Source organism: Macrobrachium nipponense, chromosome 18 (assembly GCF_015104395.2).
Source record: "Macrobrachium nipponense isolate FS-2020 chromosome 18, ASM1510439v2, whole genome shotgun sequence".
Lineage (NCBI taxonomy): Eukaryota > Metazoa > Arthropoda > Malacostraca > Decapoda > Palaemonidae > Macrobrachium > Macrobrachium nipponense.
This window is the reverse complement of record NC_087211.1, coordinates 74,232,321-74,257,119: the sequence shown is the minus strand read 5'-3', so window position 1 is coordinate 74,257,119 and position 24,799 is coordinate 74,232,321. Positions and strand designations below refer to the sequence as shown.

General features: G+C 34.3%; 1 protein-coding gene and 1 long non-coding RNA gene across 5 annotated transcripts; one reads left to right on the top strand and one right to left on the bottom strand.

Annotated features, from left to right (window-relative positions):
* Nucleotides 1–8,034: 8,034 nt before the first annotated feature.
* On the bottom strand, nt 8,035–10,476 carry LOC135196646 (E3 ubiquitin-protein ligase RNF113A-like). The gene is given in 5 exon segments (XM_064223486.1): nt 8,035–8,329; nt 8,332–8,463; nt 9,284–9,490; nt 10,113–10,227; nt 10,405–10,476. Coding segments are annotated over 5 exon segments (732 nt in total). The 3' UTR covers nt 8,035–8,123.
* Nucleotides 10,477–11,830: 1,354 nt separating this feature from the next.
* On the top strand, nt 11,831–20,174 carry LOC135197184 (uncharacterized). Of its 4 annotated transcripts, none has more exons than XR_010310565.1 (5): nt 11,860–11,931; nt 15,686–15,929; nt 16,622–16,731; nt 17,301–17,516; nt 19,221–20,173. It is a non-coding gene; the product is annotated as an uncharacterized LOC135197184 (long non-coding RNA). The 4 variants fall into 4 exon arrangements; XR_010310566.1 differs by lacking the exon at nt 11,860–11,931 and adding an exon at nt 12,268–12,372 and having other exon boundaries at nt 19,221–20,174; XR_010310568.1 differs by lacking the exon at nt 15,686–15,929 and having other exon boundaries at nt 11,831–11,931; nt 19,221–20,172.
* Nucleotides 20,175–24,799: the final 4,625 nt, after the last annotated feature.

Below are 24,799 nucleotides of genomic sequence, written 5' to 3'. Positions count from 1 at the left end.
TAATAATAATAATAATAATAATAATAAATCGTCTTATATCCTTTAGTGTGATTCTTCTGGAATGGAGAGAAATCCTTTGTAAATGAAGGAGAAATGACGCGTTTTCAACTGATGTTGTTTCCCCATTCATTGGCATCAGGACATCAGTGATGAAGTGTTCTAAGCCTTTTTCTCTTCATCCAAAGCTTTCTTTCATGTTGATCGATTTATTGACTGATTTAGTACTGCAGATGGCGTCGCAACTCCCGCAGTTGCTGTCTGACGCCGAGTTCTTTCGTGTGTAACTCACCCCATTAACTCATTTTGTTACCAGGACGTTTACATTTTTTGTTTAGTTTCACACGATCGCTTCTTGGAGATTTTCCGTTTTCTGTTTTGAAACTGAAAAGTGGCGTTGTTTTATGGACTGCAAAGGGAGGTAGTTTTCAAGTTGGTCCTAAGACAGGATAAAAAGTGCAGCCTAAAGCCTTCTCTTGTTTGTATGTATGTATGTAGTATGTATTTAAGTAAGTAAGTACGTATGTGTGTGTATATATATATATATATATATATATATATATATATATATATATATATATATTGACTGGTAAAAGTGTTCTGTAACAACAGAATTCCATCTAATAAAAGGAGCCCATAAAAACACCAAAATGTAGAGAGAAAAGTACTATATTTCAGAGACTGCTGTCTCTCTCTTCAGGTATATGAATGAGAAAAGTTTACAGAAAAGGTGGTATTTATACCAAGAGATTCGTCCACAAGTAAGCCAATTTAGGTCACCCCCGCTGATAATCTTCCTTTAATCTTCTTAAGCGTTGGTTGAATGAACACTGCGTCGACGATGTCGGATGTCCAATTCCCTTTTGAGATGTTCATTACCTGCTTCTCTTTTATTAAGGCCGATTCCATCATTTGACTCTTGTACCGGCAGTTGCTGCTATAAATTACACGTGACATATTCCAGTTTATTCTATGGTTATGTTCATTTATATGATTGAAAATAGCCGAGTTCTGTTGTCCATACCTAACTGACCGTTTGTGTTGTATTAATCTCTGGGGAAGTGATTTACCTGTAAATCCGATGTAAGATTGGTCACAGTCCTGGGCATGGGATCTCATATACCCCAGAGTCTTTGGGCGATGTCTTTTGTTGGACGTTAACTCAGGGATTTGGCTAAGGTATTTGGGTAGTAAATGCAAAAGGGTTGGATTTCCCAAGGGTGTGAGTTACTCTCTTAATCGTCCAGGTGGGGAAGTTTTTATTTTATTGTTGGGTGTGTCTCTGGTCTTGTCTTTAGGGGTCGGTAGAAAATTACGTTTGCTTTTTGAATTGCTTTCTCAATTATATGGTCAGGATACTTTAAAGATGAAAGTTGCTTGCGAATTAGTTCAAATTCTTTTTCCAGGAAATCTGGGGAACAAATTCGTAAGGCTCTTAAGAATAGGTTGCTAGCTAGACCTATCTTGATGGTATTGTCATGATAGCTAAAATAGTGAATATATGAAAGTGAGAACGTTGGTTTTCTGTATATGGTAAATTTGTATTCTGTCGTGTCTCTGATTATTAAAACATCAAGAAAAGGAATTTTGTTGTCTATTTCCCATTCAACTTTAAATTTGATGCTGGGCACTAATGCGTTTAATTTTGAGAGGAATTCATTAAAATTACCCCACTTATTATCCCAAAATGTTAGTATGTCATCCACGTATCTCATCCACAGCATGTTTTTGGGTTTTATTGCATTTATTACTGTAGTTTCAAAGTATTCCATGTACAGATTGGCTAAAATAGGACTTAAAGGACTACCCATACTACAACCCGGAATTTTTGCTTGTAGAATGATTCCCCGAATGAAAATACGTTATTAGATGCACATAATTCAACTAACTTTATTATTTTTTCAAGTGCCAAAGGGAAATGATCTGAATAGGGGGATAATTTTTCCCTTAAAAACTGAAGAACGTCCTGTACTGGTACTTTGTGAATAGGGGAGTCGACGTCAAGGCTTAAAAGTTTATGTTGTGAAGTGGTATAATGTGCTTCTCTGAACTTTGTGACAAAAGTCTTCCGAATGTTTGATGTGACTGGGAGAAAAAGTGCCTAAAAAAAAAGGAGAAAGGAGGCCAGCTAACCATTTAGAAATTTTGTAATTGAAAGCTCCGGCGCATGAAACGATGGGTCTGAATGGAAGATTGTCTTTGTGAGTTGGGAAGACCATAAAAGTAGGGTGGGTAATTTAGGATTAATTACTTTAAATTTCTCTAATAGTTCAATACTCTTTTTGTCTTGCCAATTAATCTTACTTTCCGAAAAAATTCTGTGGAACGTTCTGGAGGGGATTTTTCGTCAGTTTTTCGTAAGTATTTGTGTCGCTAAGGAGCTGGTTGATTTTGTCGAGGTAGAAGTCGTGTCCATTATTACAATTTTGCCGTCTTTGTCGGATCTACTTATTATAACATCTAACTTTTTTAGCGAGTGGATGGCTATCATGAATCTGCGGGGAACAGGATATTTCTTATGAAGGTCAGTTAAAGCATTTAGTAACACTCCTTTTAAACATATCTCTTCACGGCTGTAGTTTTTGTCAGATATGAATTTATCAAAAGCGACACAAATACTTACGAAAAACTGACGAAAAATCCCCTCCAGAACGTTCCCACAGAATTTTTCGGAAAGTAAGATTAATTGGCCAAGACAAAAAGAGTATTGAACTATTAGAAGAAATTTAAACGTAATTAATTCCTAAAGTTACCCTACTTTTAATGGTACTTCCCAAAAACTCACAAAGACAATCTTCCATTCAGACCCATCGTTTCATGCGCCGGAGCTTTCAATTACAAAATTTCTAAATGGTTAGCTGGCCTCCTTTCTCCTTTTTTAGGCACTTTTTCTCCCAGTCACATCAAAACATTCGGAAGACTTTTGTCACAAATTCAGAGAAGCACATACCACTTCACAACATAAAACTTTTAAGCCTTGACGTAGACTCCCTATTCACAAAAGTACCAGTACAGGACGTTCTTCAGTTTTTAAGGAAAAATTATCCCCCTATTCAGATCATTTCCCTTTGGCACTTGAAAAAATAATAAAGTTAGTTGAATTATGTGCATCTTAATAACGTATTTTCATTCGGGGAATCATTCTACAAGCAAAAATTCGGGCGTAGGGAGATTGGGTAGTCCTTTAAGTCCGATTTTAGCCTAATCTGTACATGGAAACTTTGAAAACTACAGTAATAAATGCAATAAAACCCAAAAACATGCTGTGGATGAGATACGTGGATGACATACTAACATTTGTTTTGGGATAATAAGTGGGGTAATTTTAATGAATTCCTCTCAAAATTAAACGCATTAGTGCCCAGCATCAAATTTAAAGTTGAATGGGAAACAGACAACAAAATTCCTTTTCTTGATGTTTTAATAATCAGAGACACGACAGAATACAAATTTACCATATACAGAAAAACCAACGTTCTCACTTTCATATATTCACTATTTTAGCTATCATGACAATACCATCAAGATAGGTCTAGCTAGCAACCTATTCTTAAGAGCCTTACGAATTTGTTCCCCAGATTTCCTGGAAAAAGAATTTGAACTAATTCGCAAGCAACTTTCATCTTTAAAGTATCCTGACCATATAATTGAGAAAGCAATTCAAAAAGCAAACGTAATTTTCTACCGACCCCTAAAGACAAGACCAGAGACACACCCAACAATAAAATAAAAATTCCCCACCTGGAGACGATTAAGAGAGTAACTCACACCCTTGGGAAATCCAACCCTTTTGCATTTACCTACCCAAATACCTTAGCCAAATCCCTGATTAACGTCCAACAAAAGACATCGCCCAAAGACTCTGGGGTATATGAGATCCCATGCCAGGACTGTGACCAATCTTACATCGGATTTACAGGTAAATCACTTCCCCAGAGATTAATACAACACAAACGGTCAGTTAGGTATGGACAACAGAACTCGGCTATTTTCAATCATATAAATGAACATAACCATAGAATAAACTGGAATATGTCACGTGTAATTTATAGCAGCAACTGCCGGTACAAGAGTCAAATGATGGAATCGGCCTTAATTAAAAGAGAAGCAGGTAATGAACATCTCAAAAGGGAATTGGACATCCGACATCGTCGACGCAGTGTTCATTCAACCAACGCTTAAGAAGATTAAAGGAAGATTATCAGCGGGGGTGACTACAAATTGGCCTTACTTGTGGACGAATCTCTTGGTATAAATACCACCCCTTTTCTGTAAACTTTTCTCATTCATATACTGAAGAGAGAGACAGCAGTCTCTGAAATATAGTACTTTTCTCTCTACATTTTGGTGTTTTTATGGGCTCCTTTTATTAGATATATATATTATATATATATATATATATATATATATATATAATATATATATATATATATATATATACGTATATTTGTGTGTGTATGAAAACTTACAACAGGCGTGAAGGTGCCAAGCCTGGATGCAGACGTGTGTTTGAACACAGGGGTAACAGCCATTTCCCTTTCGAACGAAAAGCAAACGCGCAACATGCCCCAGGAACCTGGTGTCAGTAGCAGTGGGTCACACTGAGTGAGCGAGTGAACGTTATATTCGCCGTCATGTCACGAAACAATAACAGCGACAGAGAGCTTTGTGATATTAAAGAGGACGTCTTGTATCAACGCCCTTGGGGACCGTTGCTTGCTGCTTTTCCCACATCTGTATGCAGATATTCATTTGTCTGTTTATTTACTACCTTATTTATCTATACTTTTTCCGTTCCATTTACTTGTCCCGAGTCCATATTCTGATTTCTTTATCGGTTTTATCGTGAAAAGGTTCACTTTTCTGCCGGTGTTCGTAATCATTCATCTCATCGATTCATTCTCCTTTTTATTCAAATTTGTCATTCATTTTCTTCTAGTTATATGTTCTTTTAAATTTACTCTTTCAGACTTTTCGTTCATTTCCTTTCAGTTATTTGTCTTTTATTTATTTACTTATTTATATACTAACATATCAACAGGAACTGACTGTTGGTTAGAACTCATCCCAGGATATACCTGCACCTTTTACAGTGGGCAAACATGCAGTCTAACTAACTGTTTTAAGAAAGTAAGAAAAACACCATATAACTGTCATCCAAGGTAATGATAAGCACCTACATCAGTCCTCTGTCTGAGACACAAGGCGCCATCATACCTAAAGCACATTTTCTGTTGTCATTTTAGTTTTCTGTAAAAGAAAACAATTATTGAGATGGATATTTGTCTGTCCGCCCACAGATCTTAAAAATTACTGATGCTAGGAGGCTGCAAATTGGGACGTTGATCATCCACCACCGGCTGAGAGTTTCATAAATGCAGTATACGCTGTACAGAAAACTCGATTGTGACGAAGAAACTTCAGCGCATTTTTTACTTGTATCTCGTTGTCAGTTTACCCAAAGCAGCGGCCAGTATATAGTGGTATCAGAAGTGATGATGCCTTTTTTTCGTCATCTTGCAATCCAGAAATCGATATCTGTTTGCGCGGGAATGAGCTATCTTAGTACTACTGCATAATTTCTATAGCACATCACATTCGAAGTCAAAAGCAAACACCAGTCGGAAGGTCCCTTGGACCTGCTCAGTACAAGAGTCAGCAATACTCTATTCTACTGTTAAATACAACAACACTACTACTACTACTACTTACTACTACTACTACTACTTACTAAAATAATAATAATTAATAATAATAATAATAATAAGAATAATAACTAATTAATCAATAAATCTGAAAACTTCTGAAACCCTGAATCCTATAAATCATATTAAACTACATCAGTATGTCAGTTATGTAGAGCTTTTCAAACTTAAATTTAAAATAATCTAGGATATATTTTGAAAGCAAATTGATCGAAAAATTTCCTAATCAAATGTTCATAGAATTATATATTCAAGTGCATCACAAGTCATCAGGTTTACACTTTTGAGTTAGTGTAAAAAATACTTATTTTTTGTGCTCGAAAGTCTATTTGAGTCTGTAATTTTTATATATGTTGAATTTTTATAGGAAGTACACATTATTCCTTGTGGTACATTACCCGTAACAACATCAGCTAATTTAAATAGTTTTTTACCGCAATTATCTAAACAATGCCTTTTAGGTTATAATTGTCGTAAGGTAGTGTGCACTATAATTATTGCTAATTGTGCTGAGCATTTATTTACTAAAAGATGATAAAAAATAAAACGGTTATGCTACACAATAATAACGTTATGCCTCAATATAGGTATTCTTAGTTTTCTTTAATATAAAATCTGCTATAGAAAACGCATACTCAGATTGTTATCGAACAGAAACTTCCACGGTTTACGGTAAAATGTTTGTTATATATATTATGATTGTTTTTTTAATTCTCGGCACTATTTCATCAGAAAAAAATGCGCTCTACGGGGCCACACCTTAACCAAACTCCCTTATCGAATTTTAATAATCTATTAAAATAAATTAATACCAATTTTAACCTGAATGATAAGCTGCCCATTAAAGGCATAAGGTAATTTGAATATTAACGAACGACTAGCCTATGGGGGTAAGTTAGTCCTGCCGTAACCTACTGAAAAGATACCTACATCAACCTAACTATTAGTTTGTTAGTATATTAACTATAATTTTGTGTTGTAATTTATGTAGGTTAAAATAAATTCTGGATAATTACATTAATAAATGGGCGGAAATGCCATAGGCCTGGTCTAATTCAACTCGGGTTTCATTGATTGATGACACTTTGGCGTCCCTATATCTCAGCTTTCCGGGCAAAATATATGAAAATCTTACTCTATTAATTATTAATCATATCATACAGGATTTATTTCCCTTGTTTAAGGGTAAATTCTCGGCGTGACAAAAGTAACGTGACCGAAATATTGAGATTGCAAATACTTGCAACACGTACAGGGTACTATACCTTTATGGCCAGCTGATCGTTCGTACGTTTCGTTCGTAAATAATTATAATTGGGAGGGAATTTATTCACATAATAGTTGTCTAATTATGAATAAACAGCAATAATATTAATATATTCTTGTCATTACAATATTAGAATTATAAATGATACATAAGTACAATAGACTGCTTTTCGTAATGTAACTGAGGTTTAAGGCAAAGTCAAAATATTAAATACGAACAAACAGCAAGCACCAATCATAATAGAGAACTCGTTCCCCATCGGTGTGATTGGTCGACGGGATTCTTCTTGTTTATGTTTATAGTTTGATAGACATCGGGAACAAATTAATAACGACTTCTTGTCATTAATTGAAAAATTGCCTAATTTTGAAGGCGAATTTTACCGCAAATGCCTCGATATGACTCGAGATTTTTTAATTATTAATTAAGTAATTCAATTAATTTTCACATCCATGTTTTAAAAAGCATTAAGTTATATTTACCTCTCAGTAAACTGATGATGAAACATATGTAAGTAGGAACACAGGCAAGAACTTTAAAATATAAAAAAATATATCTTATTGAGTATAAACTCGATACAGTCATTGCAAAAGAAATATGTTCATTTTTTATGTTTTAAACGGCTGTCTAAAAATATGGTCATAAGCTTGTGAAGGGTAAGGCAAAGTGATTGTGTCGGGTAAATCCATGTTTTGGAGTGTAAAAGGGATAAAAGCTGATGAAAGTGCTGGCTTGTTAATAGACATTCAAATCTCTCCGCATCCTTATGGATAGTGCACGCTGGAGGCCTTTTGTTAGTGTAATTCATTCCGTTTCCTCTGTTTTTCACAGATAAACTAATGCATAAAACAAAGGTTCGTATTTGTGTGAGAAAAATTTTTCTGATGAAACACTGACCATTAATTAAACACTGCAAAAATACGAATGTACCTACATGCTTCTCAAATGAGGAGCGTAATAAGATAGCACACTGATGTTAGGTTTGTTAGTGTTTATCAATCTTCAACATGTTTTAAGTATGTTTCTGATACACAACAAAGTTTGGTAAAGACTGCATCTAAAAATCATGACAAGGCTATAATTTATACATAAAAAATTAATATGCTGACCAAAAAAGGTTTTATGGGTAACATTTCACGAACATCTTCACTTAATCAGTCATCATTCTCACCCATTTTCAACTTTACAATGAGTTCTTGGGTTGGATTAAGTAATACCCCAGTATTTTCTGCGCAAACATAACAACGTTTGGTCTTCTTAAATTGTTCAAGAGCGCATTTTTCACAAAAGTAGCGTTGACACTTTGTTACCACACGATCAACAAAGGATTCTCGGCATATGAAACACTTGAAAGGTAAATGTCGTCATCACTTGGTATTTCCCAGTTCTCGTCTGAATCGCTGTCACCTGCGACCCTTCTTTCTTTGGAAGACTCCATATCCAGCTGCCATCCCAACTTGTAGTCAATGCGGTCATGAAGGAACTTGCAGCTGTCTGTCAAATCAAATTTATATATTTTAAAACAAAATTCACAAGTAGTCTGGATAAACTATTAAAGATAATGCTACCCTGAAGCATAACCTGTAATAAATTTGTTCAAACCAACCTAGTAGCTGAAGGCTAGCCTGAAGGGTTTGTTTGTACACATGAAACAATACATTTTACAAAAGACGACTTATATATGCCACAATCCAAGGTTTATTGCAGCCTCCCTTTGGTCCCAGCTGCATTACTTCCTACCTTTTCTTTTCCCATTGGTTTCTTACCACCTTTCTGTTACACTTTTCAGCGTTACCAGCCCTATTTTCACTTCGTTTAGAAAGAAAATACTTTGCGGGTCCTACAAGTGTCTGCATTACTTGGTGATTTTGTACATCTAACTAACTATGGTATCATGTATGCCATTTTCCTGAAATTTCTAGCAAGATATGGAGCTCAAAAGTAGAATAGGAGAATGGAAGAAATAGGAACAAATGTGTATGAAAAATAAAAGTCCTAAAACTGTAATGTTACCGGGGACCAAATACCTTTTCAGAACTACATATAGTTATATTATTATTATTATTATTATTATTATTATTATTTTATTATTATTATTATTATTATTATTATTATTATTATATTATTATATTATTATTATATAAAGGATTAGTTTATCCAGACCTCTGAGCATAATAAAGGCTCCTCTCGGGCTGGTTACATATAGTTATTAACACCTACAAGGGTTTATTAACACCCGCAAGGGTTACTACCTTGTGAGCGGCGTTTAATATCTTGGTGTTATTGCAAAAATGAAGTAAAACTCCAATATTACCTCCAAAACCACAAAATCCAGTTTCTTTATAATCTTTGCAAAGATCAGGTTGGTAATCACATCTCACGGTTGTTCGCAAGTGATCAGGTGCTCGAATGAGTCCTTTCCGCACTCCTCCTTTGGCAGCGTTACTTAGTGCTGTATCCTTCTTCTCAGAGAACTCAGTGTAGTGATTTATGCCTCTGTATATCTTATCATCTGCTTGACCTTTTTAGTTCCTGCCAAGAAAAAAGTTATTATTAATCCCATACATATATTTAACTGTTATGAGTCATATTCATATTTTACTGCAAAATTACCTCAATTTTTGCATGTGCTTTCCCCTCCCAGAAGTGAAAAGACATTTTATGAAAACTATCTGTAGAGAGTTATTGGTGGTCATGAAGTAAGGATAAACTATACTTAAAAAGGGGTAAATTCACTGCTTATGTTTCTCCCGGGTATCATTCTTATACTACCATATCAATTCCTTCTCTAAGGCCAAGATGTGGGTCTCCATTCAGTATCAGTAAAAACTGGTCATTTTCTGAGAACCCTGAACCAGCAGAAGCTAAAAATGTTCCAGAATATGGACAATTTTTATTACATAAAAGTTCAAAAATTTGAGATATTTCATTAACTTAAGAGTAATCAAAGCTGCTAGCCCTGACCTACTGAGCCTTGTATAAATGTGAGGAGTTTGCACTGAAACTAACAAACAATATAGTCATATATATGATAGCAAGTAACTTATAAATAATGTCAAAGAAATTGATACACTTAATTACAGTAACTTCAGATAATACCTGGTTAATCTTTTGTGACCTTTCAAATATTGCTTAAGCATCACGGTCTTTTTCCGTTTCAGACTGAATGGTGGATGTAGCACTCATGTCAGCTGGACCTTCTCTCTCACCTGTCCGACCTGATAGATTTATATGCTGACCTAAGAATGCAAGAAAATACTATAATGTATATTAAGGTGTGAATTGCAATACAAATCTCTAAATTAATTAATAATATACATATTCAAAGACTCAAAAAGCAAACCATTTGCCTTATGACTTATTACCCATAGCAATAAAAGGCAGCGATTGTGCTGGAAAAGATCTCCCTTTAGCAAAGTGAGTAACTTGTCTCACCTGCTTCACTGTTGCACTGTTACTGTGTGGCGTGGCAACACTGTCAAGGCAAGACCTAAATAAAGGGATCATTGTGACAAGGATACTTTATATTTATATATATTATATATATATATATATATATATATATATATATATATATATATATAATATAGTGTGTAGATGTTTGTGTACAGCCGCCTTCTGATAACAGTTCCGGCGAACGTCTTCGTCAATGAAAACTTTACCTGAGGTTATCTTTTTGTGTCAACTGTAATGTGGATAGTTTGTAATGTCTCTTAGCATTTACTTTTCGTGTGTTCTTTTTGACACTGAGTGTATGCTATTTGGATCTGGTAGTGCACTACGAAAATATATGAACATTTCAACAGCATAATTATTGGCTCGTCATCCTTAAGGGGATGGTTTTGGGCGCAGATGTCGATTTTCAGTTTTAATCGTTTTTGGTACCCTGTATGTGTGTTGTTGCCAGACGTAATATATTAAAACTCTATCTAACCTGTATATAGTTAAAAATTGACTCTCACGAAAGTATTTGCAATAAAAAATAATCATGGTATCCTTTCGTTGTACCCCATTTTGCATAAATTTGACATAGATAATCAACATTTTTATACGTTAATTCCCCCATTCCGTTGCCAGTACAGTGTTGCCAAGTCAATCGGTCATCTGGAGCCAGTTTATCCCTACGCAGAATGTGAAATGTCCTGATGTTTCTAGGGATTTTCAGAAGAATGTCCCTACGTTTTTCTTTGGCATAATCTACCAAAAACATTAGTTTGCACGTTGTTTTACTTATGAATACTGGTAGTAGAAATACATTTAGAGAAAAGTACTGTGACCAAAAATATTTTTTCTTACTGAAAAAAAAATCATCTTATTTTCACTTGTACTACTAGGTAGTGCATACACAAATTCACAGAAAAGAAAAAAAATTGAATTTCCTTATTTGAAACGCTAAGTAAACACGTACTGAGTAAAAATAAAATATGTATAATCTCTGGTTTTGGGATGCTAGAACCTATATATATATATATATTATATATATATATATATATATATATATATATATATATATATATATATATATATATATATATATATATATATATAATATATTAACAGGAGTTCATACCAAGTTTATAGCATTTCAAAACCAGAGATTATAGATGTTTATTTTTGCCCTGTATTTGTTTACTAGCGTTTCAAATATGGAAATTCGCATTTTTTAATTTGTTACTACAAGTGAAAATAAGATGTTTCATTTTCTTTGTCAGTATGAGAATATGTTTTTGGTTACATTACTTTTTATTTGTTGTATATACCAGTATTCTTAAGTAAAAACAACGTGCAAACTAATGTTTTTGGTAGATTGCTCCAAAGAAAAAATCCCTAGAAACATAGGGACATTTCACATTTTGCGTAGGGATAAACTGGCTCCAGATGACACTTAGACTTGGCAACACTGCCTGTCTTTGGTGTTGAAAGCAACTAATGGTCCTGTTATTTCTTTATACGATTCGTATGGTAAGTACGTTCGTTTGATAAGTTAATGAGATAGCCTAGTATACTCTCTCTTGATTTTAGAATAAAATACGTAGGCTAAAACTTTGGCAAGATCATTTGGTACGTCAATTTATATCATATTTATTATTTATCTTTGATATTATTTAATATTATTTCAATCCATACATATTTTATTTTTTTTTATTGGTTTTACATTTTATATTGTATATCTTTTATATTTATTTACATCGGGAGTAATTATAAATTAATTTTTACAATATAATTATTATGTTTAGGGAATTTCAACATTTTGCACGTAGGGATAAACTGGCTCCAGATGACAGTTAGACTTGGCAACAATGCCTGTCTTTGGTGGCCTACACCATCCGTTGTCAATCTGTTAACCAATTATTTTGTTGAAAGCAACTAATGGTCCGGTTATTTCTTTATACGAATAGTATGGTAAGTACGTTCGTTTGATAAGTTAATGAGATAGCCTAGCTAGTATACTCTCTCTGATTTTAGAATAAAATACGTAGGTTAAACTTTGGCAAGATCATTTGGTTATGTAAATTTATATCATAGGCCTGTGTGACTTCCTCAAGGCTACGAACTTAGCCTAGGTGTTAGCTTATCGGAAATAATGGCAGCTGAAGCTGTTCAGCTAGGATAATGTTGAATCTTCCAGAATTAGTTTGGGCCACCTAGGATAAAATACAGCTAGATCGCTGCGGCCCGTTAGCAATTTGTTCATGGTTGTTAGTGTCATGGATCCATAGGTTAAGGTTGATAATTAGCTGAAATGATTTTATGGTAGATCAAGTTAATAACTGCATCGAGTATTTCTTTGGGAATTACAGTTTCCTATAGTATTTGGGTTGTTTATTAACAATTTACCATTATATTTTGGGGCTCGACTGTAATTAATCTCTAGGGGTTAGTACTAAACACGGCGAAATGCATAGGACGCCCCAATACCTATAGGGTAAAAAACCGCACGGTACAGGGGTGGACCATGTACGATCAATGTGTACAACCCCAAGAAAACTACATTATAACGCGTCCTGACACCGGAGTAGAGGTCTTTAGCTCCGTTTCTCACCAACAAGAAGTCACGTCTGATGCCCATCTCCGATGTCAGGACGCGTTATAATGTACTTTTTTTGGGGTTGTTCACATTGATCGTACATGGTCCACCCCTGTACCATGCGGTTTTTTACCCTACTCGGTTTTTTTCCATCTGTCCATCCGCCTGTGGTGTTTGCGTATGGTAACACTGCGTCCCGGGCTTTAGATACCTAGTTACATTCAACAATAATAACAATAGGGTAAAAAACCGCATGGTACAGGGGTAGACCATGTACGATCAATGTGTACAACCCCAAGAAAAGTACATTATAATGCGTCCTGACACCAGAGTAGAGGTCTTTAGCTCCGTTTCTCACCAACAAGAAGTCGCGTTTGATGCCCATTTCCGAAAGTTCCATCTGGTATACCCAGGCTGCCAATTATGCCCTTCCCCAATGATTTCCTTGGTTTTCCTACAGGTTTTCTCACCCTGGCAATTCCATTTCTACAGTAATGACTAAATGACTTTGCCATCTTGGTCTCTGTGTGATACTTCCACTATATTCTGGCCATGAAGCTTTCCATACTATAGTCAACCTTTACAAAAAGATTTCTGCAACGTAAAATAGTACAATCCCTATTTTTCTCTATTAATTTGATGCAGTTTCTTTCCACCTCACCCATGCTGTGTTATTTGTAAAATTTTATTTAAGGTTGACTAATTTATAGACTGTGATGGGCAGAAAGTTATGAACATGTAGCCTATAAGCCCTACAAAGGTGACAAATAAAAGAAATTTATGCAATTAAGAATGGTATGTCTCAAGTGTTTCTGATGTAGGATACTACACCTACACATGACATTTATATTTTGTCTATTATGCCCCTAATTTGAATATGGCAGAATGTATCATGCACCATGGATGTTATTGATATACAGTACTTGTCGTTGAAGTAATTTTATTTTATTTATACCAATACGCGCTCATTCTTGAGTGTTCAATTTTTCATTTTTTGTTTTTAAGCTAAGTTGTCTTAATAGCTTAATACTAAGTGCATACTTAAATCCATGAAAGAGCAACCCTATTGCTTTAATTTACAGTGCCTTAGGTTGGATGGGGGGTGGGGGCAGGTTGTATAAGCAGGTGAAGCCAGTTAAAATGCCCTCTCAATTTTTATTCAGAATACAATCATTGATCTATCCCAAAGACTATTCTAACTAAGGAGATGCCCAGAAACAAAAGTCTTGATCTAAATCTTTTCCTGAATTGAATGATAGTGTATAGTGAAACCTCTCTTAATGGACTAATAGGGGGAAAGGTTGTCCGTTAAAGCTGATCATCTGTTGAAGTGAAGCATTGTTATCTTTTTTTTATTTCACAAGTGATGTTTATCGGTAGGCGAACCTTGTCTTAGGTGTGACAACCATGACATACATGAAAAGATTCACATTATGAAATAAACTAATAATATAGGTAATAAAACCATTTTCTCTTATATATTATTGGCATATCTTCATAATAAATAGCCTATTTGAAGAATAATTCCAAATCAATGAAATCAGCTTTTATCTTGCAAGCCCAGCTGACATAATGTAATCATAGAGTTATGGTTGTGCACACAGCAACCTTTATATTTTGGTAACCTTTAAAACATTTGAATGGTAGTGTAATTATGATATTAACATTTTAAAATATTAATTTTTCATGAAAAATTAATCTTTATATTGGTGGTAAATAACTATTTAGAACAATTCAGTCATGTGAATGATAATTATCGTACATTATTGTTAGTTGTTTGAGTTTGGCGATGAAATGTAAACAAAATATTTCCCTTTTAGGGGATGTGTATAGGAAAAACATGAAATATAGTTGTCTTTGTTTTGTTTATTTTGAATTCATAAGTATACAGTAAGTAAAACTGCATTTGTAATATCTTTACATAAACAATATTTCATGAGATATCTGTTGTTGCAAAAGCTATCCTGTACTCAGATGGTTATGTCAGTTAGCAGCCATCTTATACTACAAGTATGAGATAACTTTATGAAATTTTGCCATGATTTTTACCTCATCTCATATAAAGGTTGTATTATACACAGAAATATACTGTTAAATTCCAATTTTGCACAAGTTCCAAGTTTAGCGAGCGAGTAAATGTAAATGACAGCAGCCACTACCCTTTGTCGGATTTTGTCCATTAAATTTGATGTCCGTTGGATCTGGGTCTGCTGAAGTGAGGTTTTACTGTACTGTAGTACCATTCACAACCTTACTTGGTAGTTTTTCCCAAAATTGGTTAGTTTAGTAGGTATGTGAAGAATTTTAGTTACAGTTTCATCTGTTAATCATAGTTTGGTTATTTAGTACGGTAAAGATACCTATATCAGTTATCTGTTTATAAATTTTTGGCAATTTTATGCCACTGTAAACATTGCCGTATAGCAAGCATATTACAGTTTACTGCAGTTTTGTATTCTATATGTATGTCTTGATATTGGAGTTTTTTTTTTCAATAACTATTCTTAATTTGCTTAATATGAGAAGTAGACTGAAATCTGTTTCAAATTTGCTGTTACGTAGATTTTTACTGTATTTTTGTTTCAACGTTCAAGGCCATGGGCTGGTGAAGCCCTATACCTGTAATGTTGTAGCCAAACCCCAGACAGTACCTGAAAGTGAATAATCCTCTAAATGTGTTGTTTGCAGGTAAGAATGCCAAACCTTCCCAAATCAGTACTGTATGTCTAAGTGCAAAATGAAACCAAATATTTTCATTAAGAAAAGTGGGTTTTTTTAATCACCATATAATATAGTGCATCGTACAGTACTTACCATAGGCACTGGGGGATTCTTCACAGTATGCCAGTAGGCCTGGCAATTTGCTGTACTGGAGTTTGCTCAAACCTGTGCCAGATTTGGTCATAATCACTTGAATGAATCGAACTTGTAGGTGAGTACCTCTGTTTTACCTCCTGAGAAGGGCAGTGGGTTAAAATCATCCTCAGTCATGATGGTCGGTGTAGCAAGAGAGAATGTTTAGGGCAGTGGTAACTGATTACATGAAAGATTGGATAGATAATGTTGAGGTTAGGGGTAGCTTGTCTGCATAGGCAGGGTGAAGAATGTTGAGAGTGTTGACTGTGGGGGCACTTCAAGATGGTGGAATTTTTAAAAGTGTGCAAGTCCCCTTTCACCTTATTGACTTGAATATGTCTTTATGGATTTCATCCCCCAAGCACTAATAAAATTGTCTAGTATGACTAAGGCTCTTTATCAGGTACAAAATTTTGTTGCATTCTTTTCCTTCAATTTCTTCTTTTATGTTTAATTTGAAGTAAACTGGCTTTTAATCTTGTAGGATTATATTTGAAATTTTAAAAGTGGCATTATGATACAAACCTCTAGTCTGTATAGAAGGAGAAAGAATGTCAAGTAAATGAGAAAGAATGTCAAACCATATCTATGGGATAAGTTGGTTCTTTTCTAGGTATTAGCAAACATTACTGCACTGGATACCAGATTATGCTTTTCAAGATTGAAGTGCTTTGTTTTTTCTTACTGATCACAAAGATTTTTGAGACTGCATCTATGAATTAGAAATCTTCAGTTCTGATAATTACATGATTTTCCTTTGTTTTTCAGAATTGAGATTCATGCAGAAAGGTTGGGAGATGTCAACATAGTATATAAAGGAATGACAGGCATCACCAGCTTATATCCAGTGATTTATCTTGAATTAGTTGCTGTCAGATGTAAGTGAAATTTAATCATGTCTGTATACTATTCTTAATAAAATTAAAGTGTTCGTTCTCGACCAGATATTCATAACTAACTAAATGTTTGTTTTGAAAAGTTGATTGAAGAAAACTATATTGCATAATTACGTAGTTCATTCATTTGGTAATGCTAATAGTAGCCTGATTTGCTAACATTGGCATTTTAAACTTAACTCAATACTGGGATATAATGTTTTATTCGGTACATACTGTAATATATTTTAATATTAACTCATTATGTATGCCAGTAAGGTTAGTTTGGTGTGTTTTTAGGACATGATCACAGAATATCCTGTTTATTTCAAATCGGGTGGTTTATTTCCATACTCAACAGTTAGCGCCGTAAGGAGGCAGTGCCATCAGTGCACCTCATGTGATGCACTGTAGGCATTACATACTGTACTTAACGACTGCAGTAATGAACATTATTATAGTACTGTACCTGATTTCTTCTTTTTAGATAACAGACACATGCCTGAAATCCTGGAAAAATATTTATCCATACATAGTATATATATCTTATATATTTTCTTGATTTATTAAAGAAATGCAGGCACTGATGCTGTTTTTGGAATTAAGTTGCTAGTTCAAAGGGTCAAAAGTGTTTGTCTTCTTGATGCCGGAAACTACCCATGTATAAATGAAGATTTGGCCCAGGTGTCTATAAACAGGCATCTACTGTCCACAAAACCTAGGCCAGGCAAAAAATTCCCTTTGCTGAGATGACTAAGAATGATTGCTTTTTGTCAATTCCCAGTAAGGTAAGATGGAAGCTTTTACTGTATATATCACTCTAAAATGTATATATGAGGGGAAGAGCAGTCTCCTGAGTGCTCTATACATGCTGCAGATTATGTGGCCACATTCTCAAATAGGCCAGACCATCCTTTGGCACAGTCAGCATTACTTACCCTCTGTCACCTACACACCTCCTGGTATTTTACATTGTTCTTTGCTTTGCTCTCATTGTTATTTTAATTCAATTTGCGGCATCCGTTGTGACGGCTGAAAAAACAAAATACAATAATGGCTTGTATCTCTGATTATTGTGCACAACCAATACATCCTGTATAACAGCTATCATTCAAATCTTATTACAGGTGCCAAAATTAAGTGTAAGTTACAAATTTTATGGCAATAGTATATACAATTTCATCATCTGAGTTGTGGATATATTAAGTTTTATAAGAATTTTTGTCAAGGAAAACTTATCCTAGGCTAGGGTTAAAATTTTCCCTTGTATCCCAAATGGTTTTAATGCTAATTTTTTTTTTAACATGGCTGTACCATGATCCAAACATCATTTCTAATATACATTATATATATGTACGGTAATTTCCACTAACAGTTGTGAAAACAAGCAGCTTATATTCTTAACATGTTTCAAGGTGATATTTATGTTGAGAACATTTCAAGTACACTTCTTCATTCAAAAACTTTAAAAGTTACTGGACTAATGGAGGGCACAAAGTCAATAGTTACTAATAACAATGCTTGGTTATTGAGAGAATTTACTGTCTAATCATTTTTAGACTTACATAAGTCTGCCTCTTTATTTTTAATAGGTTTCATAAGTCGTGGTGTATATTAGTGGGAAGGACTAGCTCACTTGATTTTCTTACAATCTTTACTGGAATCATTTTGAAGTGCATCAAAACATGGTTAAATTTTTTTTTTTCCTGAAAATTGTAAACCACAGCTTAGTTAAAATGCCATGCAATACTTGGTGATGAACGTTAGTGTATTTCGATAGGTATGGCTGCCACTCCTATAATTTCCACACTTCAAGTCTAAATTTACACCGTACGTACAGTACTTATGTTTACCCTATACTACTGTACTATTCAGTACAGTCAACAGTATATATCATAATTATGATGGTAATAGCACAGATGAAAGCACTGACTTACCTTGATGTATTTATGGAAGGATGGTGGAATTTCAGCACTAGGAGGACTAATGTATTCAAATATGTATATGGAAAAAGCATTATGAACTCACTTGAAAATAAATGTAAATTTTATAATTTACACTTAATTTTCTAACTAACTGGCACATTTGTCTCTTAGGTGGTTGCAACTGATGTTACAATTAGCATAAATCAAAGAGTTTCACCTTCATTTTAAGTAAACCCGCACTTCATTTATGTAATGGTGTACCTATACATTAAATCTGCAATCACTAGCTTGGTATTTCAACAAGAAGCATGCATTATTTCGCTAAGCCACTTGTGTTAAACTGACACTAACTGTACTTGGTTAATATTGATAGTGCTTGGAAGTACAGATGTATCCAATAAATAACAAAAAAAATAATAAATAATAAGGTAAGAAACAAAATTTTGATTTTTACAAAGCATCACCTCTGTAATAATACTTGATCATATTCAATTATTTCAGGATGTGTCTTTAGACCTGTGTCACGTCCTGTGGTAATTTCCAGTGCTTCATTCTATTTTCCCACAGGTTACCACTGCAGCACATTCTTTCAGCATCACTTGGTGATTGAATTATAACATTAACTACTGAGGTAAATCGTGTGCTGCTAAGACTACTACTAATGGTGGATGTAAGGGGGCCACCTGGTCATGTGATCCCCCCTTTGGATAATTAAAATTTGATCATATGTACTCACTGCATACAAGTTAAATTGATAGAAACACTGAAAATAAAATTATACGATTATTTTGTTCTTTATGCACATGTTATTTAAAGCTTGTATTTGCCGAAGCAATTGCTCCTCCTACTTCTTTATAAGTACAGCTGTTAGACACAATGTGACAATCTTCATAATTATAAACTCTCTCTCTCTCTCTTTCTCAGTACATACAATATTTATGTGGATATGATGATACATTATGTATAAATATTGATATATATGTACCATATGTGAATATGTTATGTATAAAAAATCCGAAGTGCCCCCATGAATGATTTCTAGATCTGCCATTGACTACTACAAAGAATAACTCAACATATGAAGTCTGTAATGAGAAGATTGTAGATTAATGTTAATAAATCTTTATTGCAATTTTCTTGCCAACCCAAATGTGACTGGACATAGTTTGGCCTTCTCATTTATCCAATAAACAATACCTTACTATTTTTTTTTATCCTCTCAAGACTTTGAGACTTTTATGCAATGAGACACTTCTCAAAATTAAGGCCCTAATTTATAGACAGAGATAGCAATATGTTATTGTTGATTACGCTGGCTTTATGCCAGCACGGGCTCTTGCTCATAGCAGCCGACTAGATAGCAATCATTAAGCATTATATATTTACAGTATTTTGACAACTTTCGCTGAAACACTGGGTCTTAAGAATTCCCAAGTCCTCATGTATTTATACTGTTTGGGAGACAACATACGAGTTACTTGAATATCATAATCAACACACACTTCCTGTTACTGGAAAACATAGGCCTCTCCAGATTCCAGGTAGCAAAACTGAAGTCTATACATGACAAATATGAATGATGTGAGGTAAAGTATAAACCAACTAAATAATTAAAGTCCCTTAAATCAAATTATCGTATTTTACAAGAAATATGGAATTCCTAATTTTTTTTATATACAAACCATGAATTTGATGGAACTCGAGGAAAAGAGCTAGTGGTGCTAACTGAGGATATACCGGCAAGCATAACGATCAAGCATAATTACAACTTTGGAAGCAGTCTTGTAAGATCAGTGGTGTTGAAATTTCAGTCTCTTACTCTGCTCATTGGCATTCCTCATCAAGAGATTATGAAAACAAAACAAAAGTGACCAAATCTAAATGATTATCTGAAGAAGCAGGTTACATTAAAAACAATACTTCTTATCTTCATAAAATTTTTTCATAATGGCAATCATGTTCAATAAATCTTCCTCCTCTGAGACAAGAATGTTTCTCCAGATTTCTTGCCACAGAGAAGGAAATTTTACCGAGTGGCAAGGTAATGCAATTTTAATCTGGGAACTGGGGGAAAAAACATATGCAATATGTAATAAGAAAGATTATACTGTATGTGCTCCCTACAGCAAGAGTGATTGTAAGTGTAGGGTTTTCCCAATAAGATCAAATAATTTTCCAATTGAAGACACAGTGAAGGTCCAGGTAATAAGGCCAAGATCCAAAATCAAAAGATAAAGCTGAAGAAGCAGAAAATGTCAGCACCTGATGAGCAGGTGTATGGATAGTACAGCTTTATCTGCAGTAGAAACAAGAATGTTGCTGTGAAAGGATAAGAGTACAAAAGAATTGCAACAATAACCTATAACCTCTAAATGCCTTCTCATAAAAGCAGCAAACCACATGGATCCATAAATAAAAGGAAAGAGCAGATGACAGAGGATGTGGTAAAGAACATCACTCTACAGTACATAATTCTGAACTAGGAAATGTCTTTTCTATGAGATATTCGCTTACATTTATGGCTACTACATGGAAGCACAAACTACATGAAGGAACTTGACAATGAAACATGACTAACAAGTGTTGAAATTTATGTCAACTATGTGGGAAATAAATACATTATATACCTGATTTCAATGCAAATGATATTATAATAATATAATTTATATAAGTAAAATAATAAAAGCTGGTAATACAGTATGCACGTATATTAGAACCCAGCTTTGATTCACTTAAAGTGTGCTATTCACAAACTCTCAGGAAATCACATTGCAAAATAGCAAATACCGTACTGCCTTTTTGTTGTAGTTTAAGCTGGCCGTGTGTAATAATAGGCTACATTTTTTCTTTTTTATAGATTAAGATAGCCTGTGCTGACAGTAGCTCTTGCTCATAAAGCAACTGGTAACTGGACTGTCTTTGTCTAAACAATACTGCAGAGGAAAAAAATTATTTTCATAAACAACAAAGTATTAAGCAAGCTCCTATGCTGTATTAAATAAGTTTACAACATGTAATATGAAATAAAATTATGACCTTTAATAGTAAGAAATAAAAATTTTCATAAAACTTATAATTAATGTATAAAATGAAAATTATTGTCGTAAAACTTATACTCTAAGAGGTAACAATTTAACAAAGCTTTAACATTTAGGTTTCTGTCAAAATAACTGTCATGAAATGAAATAAACAGATTTAGTGTATAAATAATTCCCAAAGTTATGAATTAATAAAAATATCAAATATAACTTTTGTAATTACAATGGCTGGCATCTGAAGGTGGAATCTGCATTTATGTTACATGTAGAGGTACTGTGATGGTGTCCATCTGGGAAGCTACATGAATTTCTTACTAACTTACTAAAGTTCCCATCAATTCAATGCCTTGGTAAGTGTTAAATGAACATGCTACATTAATAACCTCCCTGTGCTTCCCAGGGGAAGCTAATGTAATGACATGAAAACAAAAGAAAAATTACAATAAAGTACTTTGCTTGGGAGCAAAATACTGTAGTACACCAAAACAGAGTTAATCACAAAAAAAATTAAAAATTGGGCTACCTATATCCATATACAATAAGTACTATATATGATCAAAGTTTATTACTCAAGTAACCTTCAAGTACAGAACTCCTTAATTAAATGTAAAACAGCAGTAGTGAATCAGAAAACTTTGCGCTCCACTAATGGTAATCATGGGCACTGCCAGTGTGATGTAACAGGGGACTTTCCCCATATCAGGATGTTGTCCAGTAGAAATACTGTAATTATAAAAATCACGAACCATCACAATCTATAATTAAAAAAGAAAAAAAACTGCAGTATATACATGTTCTGGTATTACAACAGTGACAAAATATTTGCAATGCCGCACAAAACTTTCTTTTAGTACTGTATATTGCATTTATATTTTGTGGTCGATATTGAATCGAGGGAGGGCAAAAACTGTACTGAGGAATTACCAACCACTGCAGAGACTGTAGAACACCTATATATAAACCAGTACGTATATGAAATATATTTCAGTTCATCCCCAATAGGTTAACAGAAGCTAACCAACTTGTAGTATTTTGCCTAAATCAAAGACATTGTAGAGGTCTAAACTAATACCATAATGACTAGACTATGTTGGCACTCATCTCTTAAGACTGCTATCCTCCTTCCAATAAGGTTATAAAATGTGGACCTGCTAGAATATGTGTACTATGTGGAACAAAATTTTGTGTAAACCATTTCCAAAACCAGAACACAGCTTAACCTGATAAGATATAAACTTGGAGACTGCTTATGTTAAAGTCAGATGGCTTTTACAACCTTGCATTACCCAAAAATGTCAAAACTCTACTACTTAAGGATGAGAGCATGAAAAAAAGTGCAGTACTGATTTTAGAATGCTGCTTGCTTTATAGATTTGGTTCATGTGTCACGACAGATAAATCAGAATACTGTACAAATTCATGATGTTGTGAACTATAGGTTCCCTCAATTTTTTTTTCTACAAATGATAGTTATCATTGGTCCTGGGCGTTTCAGCCATAAGTAATTTTGGCTGTAACATCCAAACTGGCAAACGGCCAAAATGTCTAACAGCAAAACAATGTAAGATAATGGTATTTTCTATCAATAATTTATGCTTTACGTACATCCCCCAGGTAGTAAACACAGAGCCCATTTTGCATATAAACTGGATGACTTATGGCTAAAACGACCTGAACTCGTACATTACTTATAACTATAATACAAGTACACTGTGACACATGCAATACAGTAACATTTCAGTTTACCAGATTTCAGTTCGACTGATCAGGCATAAATTTATAGGGTACATTTTTGAGCAGCCACCTTTCAGGCTTTAATAGTTTTTTCCTAACTTTGGTGGCTATAAAATGTGGGCCAGCAGGAATATGCAGATTTAAGAAATTTACGTAAGCCAATTAGGTACTTAAGTCTGCAACATCTTAGTTTTAAATGAAAATTCACATTTCACATCTTATCAAATACTTCTGAGGGTCTGAACTTTTGACAAGAACAGAATATTTCTAAAAAGACCCTTTACTTGAAGACTTTCAAGATTTACCACAGTTAACAGTAATCCCAAATAATTTCTAGCCAAAACCAATGTAAACTGAACATTCATTTTAAAAGATTTGTCAAGAAAAAGATCAGAAATATGTACCCATTTTTCTTGATGTCTCAGTTTGATGGCCATAGTAGTCCAGAGGCCTGCCCTACACCATGCTTGTTGGCTTGTTCCCACTATAGCTACCCATACCAGGGATTGTCCCGTATTTATGACATTTGTCCCGTGTCCCGTATCGACCCTCCCCGGGACGCCTTTTGTCCCGTATTTTCAATAAAAAAAAAAATACAATAAACTAGCGAAATTTGTACTGAGCATTCCCCCTTCAAACGCTCAAGTGGAGCGAGTGTTCTCTCTGATGGGCCAACGATTGGGTGGGTGTAGGAACCGGTGCAGTGTAGAGCTGATCAAGTCAGAACTACAGATAAAGTGCAATTTCACACTGTCCTGTTCGGAGTTCATCACATATGCTCAAACCAAACACCATCTCTTGAGAACAGTTGGATCTAGTGCAAAATATGACAAATGGAAAATAACTTAACAACAATGAAGAAAATAATTTTAAAAGGATTATAAAAAGGTTTTCATCATATGTATTTTATTGTCTGCAATTTATCAATATATTATGGCAGATCACTTTGGTTATTAATATCCTTCAAAGCTGCAAAACATGCTTGATTGCAATATTCTAATGCTTTGACACATGTAATGAACAGCTTTGTAACAAAATCTACAACGATTGCACTTTAAAACAAAAGGCTGAGAAGGACTTTGCCTGCGTCACTGTGTGCATAACTTCGCATAAGTTGCGTCTATATTGTTCAACTACCTCTTCAATTTAAGTGTCCCGTATTTCAATTTTCAAAATCTGGTCACCCTGCCCATAACTGCGGGCAAGGGCCCATGAATCCAAATTGGCATGTAATTCACCAAATCACCTTGAGTCTACCATAGCAATTAATTATGGCAGAAGCTTAAGTAGCCATGGTAGAAAATTCCTTTGACCTAATAGTTAGTGTGAACCAAATAACAGGTAGAATACAGATTAAGGGGTTACTGGGAGTTC